General features: G+C 32.6%; 1 protein-coding gene across 1 annotated transcript; it reads left to right on the forward strand.

Moving 5' to 3' along the window:
• The first annotated feature begins 1,802 nt into the window (after positions 1–1,802).
• On the forward strand, positions 1,803–8,475 carry LOC131944201 (ethanolaminephosphotransferase 1). The gene is made up of 9 exons (XM_059304734.1): positions 1,803–1,914; positions 3,616–3,684; positions 3,869–4,061; positions 4,397–4,659; positions 5,018–5,129; positions 5,686–5,734; positions 5,971–6,151; positions 6,779–6,961; positions 7,164–8,475. Exons 1-9 carry the CDS (start codon positions 1,858–1,860, stop codon positions 7,245–7,247), a joined length of 1,191 nt encoding a protein of 396 aa, XP_059160717.1. The 5' UTR covers positions 1,803–1,857; the 3' UTR covers positions 7,248–8,475.
• Positions 8,476–9,252: the final 777 nt, after the last annotated feature.

A 9,252-nucleotide genomic window follows, 5' to 3' on the forward strand; every position in this document is an offset into this window, starting at 1 on the left:
TATATTAAAACACCAATCTAGGTGTATGCGATGAATTCAGTACAGGTAAATTGGGAGGGGGTGTCTAGTGAACCCCGCCCCACCTCACTCTGGCAATTAACCTCACAACTAGTATGCTATTAAGGAAATAAACTGAAAGAAATCTCAAATATAATTAGGTCAAGTGAAGCATTGCTTGATTTAATTAGTTTTAAAAACTTAGATGTCCAACAAAACCACGATTCCATTTGAAATGAGTAGCCTCTACAACGGCGAAATACGCCAATAACTGGGTGCTTCTTTAGAACAGATATGTCGTGAAGAAAGTGACATGGACATATTAGTAGGCAGGTGCTCGCGGAATGGGTGGTGACTAGCACACGGCAGTTGGTGATGGGTGGTGACTAGCACAAGACAGATGGTGGCGTAATAGGTGGCGTCTAGTACAAGACACAAGGACACAAGATATAAATATAAATATATATATATATATATATATATATATATATATATATATATATATATATACTGCAGATAATAAGCCATTTTTAATAAGATATAGGCAATAGCATATCATCTATTCCAGATTGTTTAACTTGCCTTAGTAATTTGACAATGGGGTAACGGGGCAGAGCAACTTTGCTCAGTAAAAATAAAATTACAATGGTGATGGTTACCCAGTGTCGGATGTTAGAGAGTACGGCCTCTAACCAGAAAGTTTCGAGTTCGAATCCTGTCTCGAATCCATATCACAGAGGTCACAGAAACAGGTGGACTGTTTATCTGCTTAGTGGATCGCCAGGTCCTAAAAGGTAGCTATACTGCTTTTTTTTACCCACTGTTGTCAGCCAAACCTACGAAGACTAGAATCACAACAAGTGGTATTATGTCCAGCTGTATGCTTGTTGCATCATGCTGTTTGGCCGATTCCGGGAAAAGGGGGGGGGGGGGGGGGTCGGACCAGTGTTTCTTCCAGGAATCTCTTCGAAGATATCAAGTGCTCCCTTCCCCCCCCCCCCCCGGAGAAAAAAGTCTGAAAGAAACACTGTGTCGGACAAGCAAAAAGGATTAGTTCGTCCGCTAATCTCCGCCAGTCATGTTGACTTTAATGTGCTTTTTTAAGTTTATTTTATTAGATTTTCAATATCAAACTATACTGTATTATCTATATCCATATCAGACAGAAATCACAGTTGATTGTTAAAAACCGCAATTTTTGGGTGAGGGAGGTAGGCTGAGGTGTAATGTTCTTTTAGGGGAGGCGGGCTTTTTGTGAAGATGTGAGTAAAGTGGGGGGGGGAGGGTAAAAATCGTTTTTAAAAACGCATGATGGATATTATGGATGTCCCCTGGTTTAAATCAGTTCGACCGTGCTCAGTGTTTCTTTCGGACATTTTTTTCTCAGGTGGCGGGGGTACTTTAAACTTTCGGTGGCTCACTTAAATTTTGTGGGGGGAGGGGGGGGGGCTGGTTCAAGTAGGTCTAGATTCTGTATTTTTTTCTCGTTCGAATAGATGCCTGGGGAAAAAAACTTTGATCGTGTCTCAATTGCCTTTTATAAATTTTTTAACCTTGATAATAAGTCAACAAGTGACATGTAATTATTGTGTAATATACTACATGGTGAATTAGTTTTGCAAATTTCTTTTCAAATGTAGTTTTGGCTTTATGCATTTTTTATCTTCATCTAGATTCTAGATCTATGATCTGGGTAATCCATAATTATTTTATGATTTCCGTCTTTTAGAGTTTACTTGCACGCCCCACTTCCGGTATAGAAATCATACCATAAGTCTCATTGGTCAATAATCTTTGTAGTGATATTTAACAACCAATGAACTCTGAGCTATCTCTTAACATTGTAACTAACAATGAAGTATGGCCGCGTTTGTATATCTTTCCAAAGAAGTCTTAGCCGGCTTTGACAACTATAAAGTATGCTTTATAATTATGTTTTTCTAGATAGATCTATTACTCACTACGATTAGACGTCTCTTACATAGAATATTTAGTTTCAATACGTTAAGCTCGTCCATTGTAAATTAAATAGATAACAAGTCTGTAAAATGTAGGTGTGTGTGTGTGACAGACAATGTGTGTCGACTTGCGATAAAGCGCAGTTATCTGCTGGTAAGTGTGTCACAGCTACACACTGAACAGTCATTGAAATAAACTTTTAATTTGTTTAGCATTACTATTAGGCCTACTGATATTACATCATTAGTAGTAATAGCTGGGTAGCTCTTACTTCTCTAATTCGTTTGGTAGGCCTAGATGAATTAAAAACAGGATTTCTAGATCTAGGCCTTAATAAGTTAATATTTTAATTGGTCTCTATGTGCTCCCAACCATGACCTTCTCTCCACCAAACCATGTCTTAGTTTCTTAGTGGGAATTTCAGGCCTAGCATTGCAACAACAACATAACTAATAAAGTAGACCCTAAGAAATAATTAATTCTGACTTCCTGGTGTTGTAAAAAACAACCAACTTAAAAATTAAAGCCTACCCTAGGCCTGTATCTTGCATTTTTAATTGGAATTAGCTATGTTTATCACTTTTATCTAAGTCACAAAAGTGTTGATAGTAAGCCTATAAGACAGTTTAAGTTACACATTTCATTGGTAGTTAGCCTGCTTACCAATATTTCCATTTAACTTGATTGGATGATTATAGATACTGGTGTCCAATAACAGAATCTTCTTTAAAAATCTTCTTGACATTAGAAAGCCATGTGTGTATTTAACTACCAATAACCTAACACCCCTTTTTTAAAGAAGATTCCATTAACAGACACTTGTATAACCATTCTCCCACTTGATCTTGTGCTACTTTCTCGACTAACTGCCCCAAAAATATGTTAAAGTATCTTTCTAGTATTATCATATAGCAAAATGGATCTTGTTGTATCAATTAATATAGGCTTATTCTTGTCGGAACAAGATTACTATTAAACATAGCGCTACAATTAGGCCTACCTGCTTTTTGTCATCTGAGTGTTCATTGTTTACACCTATGTGTTGTCTTGATGGGCCAGGGATACTTAATTAGATACTTAATTAGTAGATTTAAATAGCCCTTTAATTAAGAATAGATATTTTTTTTTAAATATTTTACACTTAACTTATAGACTAGAACTCTTTACTAGATATTCTACAACTATACTTTGAACCCCTAACGAACAGCCCGATGCGCAACCGCTCGACCACACTGTACAGATAGTTTTGTCAGAAGAATAAGGCTAAAAGGGTAATTTGATCCCATTGTGCAGCATAAAACGATAATTTGAGCCCGTTGCGCAGCTATTAAACTGCCGGTCAGACTAGCGCTGGGGGAAGAAGCTTCTTCCGAGTAGTCACTTCAATTAATATTATAAGTAGTATTGTTTACATGCCGACCTGAATAAATTAGTGTAGCTCTAAACATTTGCTCTTTCATTAGGACTACTTAATCTAATATTTCATTGTTTTTAAACTAGTCATCAAGTTATTACTTGAAACATAGGCCTAATATAAACAAACCTCTTACAGCTTTTATGTTAATTGATTTCTAGAAGTATTTGGTTTATTATTTAAAAATACCATAACGATTATCATTACTGATATATCCATAATCACAGGCTCTTATATTTTTTCAGTACAGTGCAATCGATACTAGTCCTGTTAGCAACTATTTATGTCATCCATTTTGGAACACATGTGTTAAGGTAATTTTTCTACTGTAGGTTAAATTAGCTGATCATAATGTTTAACTATTCACATTAAATGTGGTAAAATATTTGGGAAGCCTACAGTAACTTTGTTTTATTCTATCTAGTCTTAATAGCTATATTATTATTAAAATAATTGCAGTATTGCAGGTTCTAACTCAATTATTTTTATCTTTTTCAGATTGTACCATTATGGATAGCACCAAATCTGCTCACACTCTCTGGGTTTATGCTCCTACTTGTCAGTTTTGTGGTCATGACCTACTATGACCCACATTTCTATGCAGCTTGCAGAGACCACCCTGAGCACCCCCCAATACCAAACTGGGTGTGGCTTATGGGAGCCGTTAACACTTTTCTTGCTCATACCCTTGGTAAGATAGTTTTCCCTCAGTTTGGTGTCATTTTATCAAGCTACTTTGTTTTTTTTGTTATTTTTGCAGCTATGTTTCATAATGTGATGCAATCCATTCCTGTTATTATTATGCTTCATGGTCAGTTATTAACCTTTAGATTACTTTACTAATGTCAAAATTAATCCTAATTTGCTACGTTAAACTGTTAGTACATAGCTACTAACACAGGCAACTGTCTGACTGATTACAAGATTTCATTGTCAGTCTTTTACTTTCATTAAGACTAGCTTGAAAAACTGTGAAATTAGTGTAGTGTTGCTGTTAGTCTCAACAATTTTCTTCCTTCTGAACAGATGGAATTGACGGCAAGCAAGCTAGAAGAACTAAGTCATCTTCACCATTGGGTGAACTTTTTGACCATGGTCTAGATAGCTGGGCAACCCTTTTCTTACCCGTTGCTGTCTTCTGCATATTTGGACGTGGAGAGCATGGTGTCAGTGTGTTTCGTGTCTTCATGTGTGTTGTGGGAATTATGGTATGCTTTGTTATCAGCCATTGGGAAAAATACAACACTGGTGTTCTGTTTTTACCTTGGGGATACGACATAGGCCAAATAGTAAGTATTACGTTAAGCTTTCAGTAGTTTACATGTGTATGGTGTATGTTCCTTTTTAATTATACCAGAACTAGATGCAGAAACCTTTATTTTGGCTTTTAGTAACCTATTAGTAATATATTAAAATGTTTAAAAAAACATCAACCACTATTTATTAATTGCAGGATTTATTGTGTTAGCATATTTTACATGAGAGAGTGATTTAATTTGCTTCAAACCCTATAGTATATTAGTAGGGCTTCAGGTGTAATAGTCAATGATTGAGAAGCACAGTTGTTTTTATTTAGTATTTATTCAGGCCCTTTTAACTGTATTGATTGTGCATTTAATTATTTGATCATTTCTATTCATTCATCAGGCAATGGTTATTGTGTATTTAATAACTTTCTTTGGAGGACATGATGTCTGGAAATTTAGATTACCACTCGTAAATTGGTCACCAGCTGAAACATTCGAAATATGTTTGTACTGTAAGTAGTCCTCACTCAATTCATTTTATATTTTTAAAGTAATGGTTTGAATGGAAGTCATAAATGTTGTAGTTATTTACCCTACTGCTGTCAAAACAATAGAATTATAGAAGGTAGCCCATTTTAACTGCAGATTCCTGAACAGGGTTCATTTTTTGAAACAAGTGAATATTTTCTTAATAATTTAACTTTGAAAATGTCTACATCTGAAGCTGTAGAAGATCCAACTTGAATTTTAAATGAACATAGGACTTCTTTATTTATTTTTTATTCCATGTGGGAAGAGAAAAAAGTTCTTGCCGTTCTTGTCTGTTGTGTTCTACTTCACATTTTGTAATTTAATTTAAAACTAAAATTTTTAACTTTAATATACGTTTGAATCGTGTATTTAGGGATGAGAGAAATTTGAAAGTAACGAAAGCCGAAAGATCAGTTCCACGTCAGCTTTAGCATAAGATTTTTTCAATATATATGAATTTTACAAATTTTTTCTTTGTAATAACTTGTATTAAATTTGCCTTAAAAAACTAATTTGATGTTTTTTAATTTTTTACAGTGGGTTTCTTTATACTTACTTTCCCATTCACATTTCACAATATATATAGGTAAGCATAAATTTTAAAATCTTCTAATAAGATTTTTTATAACATTTACAAGTTACTTTTCTTATAATGTATATTCTAAATCAGCAGCTTTTTTGCTGTGTACTAACAATTTTATTTTGCAATCACCCTTATAGCTTGCTAGTTTTGATATTTTTATATTTCATACAAATATACATATCAGTGCATTCTTAACATTACACAGTGCATTCTTAACATTACGTCGCTTTTTTTTTTAGAGCTTATAAAGATAAATCTGGAAAGATGTTATCTTTCTCTGAAGGGATGCGGCCATTGGTTTCAACATTCATTTTATTTACTTTAATGATTTACTGGGCTGTCGTTTCATCATGTGAAATCATTGAGCTTCAACCAAGACTTTTCTATTGGACAGCAGGCACTGCATTCTCACATATAGCTGTGAGTTGTTAGCATAGATAGCATAAAAATATTGTTGAACTGCTAAACCATTAATTTCTGGATATAGTTGCAGATTTTAAAAATAAGAAGTTTTTATTTCATTTCTTGTTTGTTGAAATGAATTGCAATGATAGAACTGAGATAGTAAATTAGGCTTATCTTATTGACATGGTTATTATTGCCCTAGTTTCAAAATTTAACCCTACAATACTGTTAAGGCATGTGCAATACAACAGCTAGTGTAGCTTTGTTGAGTGAAATTAAAACATCTTGTGAATCACCAGCTGTTGTGATGAAATCTTATCACATTTCTTGTTAGATTGTAAATCTACATTCACACTTGCTACTCATTTGCTACTAATGTGACATACTTTCCTCCCAACCGAATGCAACTACCATTACTTTCTTATTTTCCCACCATGTTTCTATCGCATTAGTATCATTGTGTGGCTTTTTAATAAATAAACAAACGGTAGACTTATTTTTAAAACAATTTCAAATAAAAGTTGTTGGGGGTTACCTCCCTTGACTAGGTAAAAGTTTTGAGATAGGCTTTAGTAGCAAATGAGTGTAGAATTCTACTATTTTCATGTCTCGTGTTTTGATATTTTCCTGTATTTTTTTCAGTGTCATCTAATCATAGCGCAGATGAGTAGCACAAGGTGTGAACTGATCAATACTTCATTGGTTCCTCTCATCACAATTGTCGCTTTGGTCAGGTTTCTCAATCTTGGAACTACTGAAATATATCTGTTGTGGGCCTACTGTATCTACATAACCATTAAACATTGCATGTTTGGTATTTATGTGGTAAGTTTATTCCTATTTTTTATGATTAACAAGACATTTTGAGCAATAATATAAAGCAAAACATCAAATAGTATATGTATATGCTGACTTTCTGCAATCGATAACAAAATACATTATATTGAATTATGAAATATCCCAAGTACTAACCACAAAAATTAATTAGTTTTGGTAATAAGTTACTAAGATGCAATATTTGTTTCAGGTCAGAGAAATGTGTCAACATTTTCAAATCCAAGCTTTTTCACTTTCAAAGTTGCAGAAGAAAATGAATAAGCATAGAGAATAGTGTTTTATTTTTTGAAAGTTGATGAAGTGGATGTGATGCAAGAATCTATTTTGAATTTGGACAGTAATATTTTTTAAGTATTATAAAAAAAATATATATATATTATTTGCCAGATGTTTTTTTTTCTTAAATCCACATTTTATAAATAAATCCTTATTGTAAGATGTTCATAAACAAGTGTATGTGATGTCATCTTATATACATATTTATATATAAGTAAAAATGTGTATGTGATTGGTAAACCACATTTTGGCAAATCTAGTTAGAAGAAATTGATCACTTGTCTACTTTTTTAAAAAGCTTTATATTTTCATGCTTGTGTTGTTTTCATAAAAACATACCTTAAATACATTGTTAAATTTCAGTTTACATTACATCAGCTTTAAACCCTTCTTACAAGTACAATGATTTTGGTGGATATGTTTGGCTATATATTTAAAACACTTTTTTCTTCTTATTTATGCATGTTTTGCACCTGTGGTGCTTCATAATTGCAGTAATGACAACTTGCATGAGTTCAACAGTTTTTAGTGTTCTTAAGCATGAAACTTAAAAGGCAGAGAATGTTCATAAACCAGGTTCATTACACAAAAATATTCATTCGCTGATCACATCTCTATACTGATGGCCACTCTAATTTTTAAAGTATTCTGCCTGAATATGAGATTCTGAATGCATGTTTGTTGTATTGTGAAAATGACGGGTATAATACTAAGTTCATGTGGATTTGTGTTAAATGTTTCATATTTTGAATTTATTCTCTCGGTTGAAAAAATCCCTAACATAAATATTTTGAGACTGTCCATGTAGTGGTTCATTTACTACAAATGTGTTCTGAAAGAATTATTATGGTAACTGTTTTGTGTGTTAGAAGCATTTTCAAAAGAAATGAACATGACTTATTTATTTTTGTGAATGGGATAAATACTGCTTTGAATAAATGATGCAAAAATTTATTTTGCATAAATTATTATGAGTGAAAAAGTAAAAAAATAAAACACTGTTGATATGCTGGAATGTGATTTTGGTTAGTATGACATCAGGAAAAACTGCCTTTTATAAAATTTGTTTTAGTAAGTTCATGTTAACTGTGAGAGAAAGATTAGAAGCTCAGTTTTATATATTACTCAAACTTTCCACAATTCACCAATTTTTAATGGCTTATGTATTATGTACATATATCTTTCAACATACGCAAAAATTTCATTAAATAAGTGATATAATTGAACTTTTTTCATTTTTTTTTGTGAGTTTGTTTTGACAGGCAGCCAGATAAAATGTATGTGAACAATTTTGTTTTTGTATGACTTCTCTGATTATTACTGATTGATAAATGTGTGTGTAAGCATAAGAAAAAAAAATCATACATATAACAAGATAATCAGCACAATGTATTCTTATCTATTTCTACAATATTAAGTAAACACTGAAATCACTCCTGTCATGATTGGCTTATCTTATTATTAAGCTTAGAGCTTTAGAATACTTGAGACAAGAATAAGATGTAGGTCTTTAAAAAGGCTTTAAATGTAATAAAGCCTTTAGATCTTTTAAGGCAAAGCCTACATAATATTACCTATTTATATTATTATTTAATAATAATAATTAATAGGCCTACTTATATTAAGCATTAACAATTAACTTGATTAAGTAAGTTTAGTAATAATGTGTAATAAGTAAACTACCAGTTAAGAATATATTGGTTAGTTATTAATTTACTAATAGCGAGTAAGCGGTACACTTTTCCGGCTACCAGTGATTAGAAAATTACTAATACTCAGTGTTTGTTCCAGATTTTTTTCTCGGGGGGGGGGGGGGGGAACGACACTGTTAAAATATATACTATACATTTTCAATATCAATTCCATTTCGTTGGGGGGGGGGGGGGGAGAAACTGCTAATAATACTTAGGCCAATACAATACACTGATGAATTAATTACTAATAATTAATTAAGTAATTAGATATTAGTAGATCTAATTAATTACTTTCTAAATTTCTTAAGT

This window comes from Physella acuta, unplaced genomic scaffold (genome assembly GCF_028476545.2).
Source record: "Physella acuta isolate Inbredline_101_S28 unplaced genomic scaffold, ASM2847654v3 ptg000485l, whole genome shotgun sequence".
Classification (NCBI taxonomy): domain Eukaryota; kingdom Metazoa; phylum Mollusca; class Gastropoda; family Physidae; genus Physella; species Physella acuta.

What these genes read in the sequence shown, in the direction of transcription:
- LOC131944201 (XM_059304734.1), top strand. Translation starts at nt 1,858, where the DNA reads ATGGCCGCGTTTGTATATCTTTCCAAAGAAGTCTTAGCCGGCTTTGAC. An exon ending in CCGGCTTTGACAACTATAAA is followed by an intron (nt 1,915 to 3,615) that starts GTATGCTTTATA and finishes ATATTTTTTCAG; the next exon opens with TACAGTGCAATCGATACTAG. An exon ending in TTTGGAACACATGTGTTAAG is followed by an intron (nt 3,685 to 3,868) that starts GTAATTTTTCTA and finishes TATCTTTTTCAG; the next exon opens with ATTGTACCATTATGGATAGC.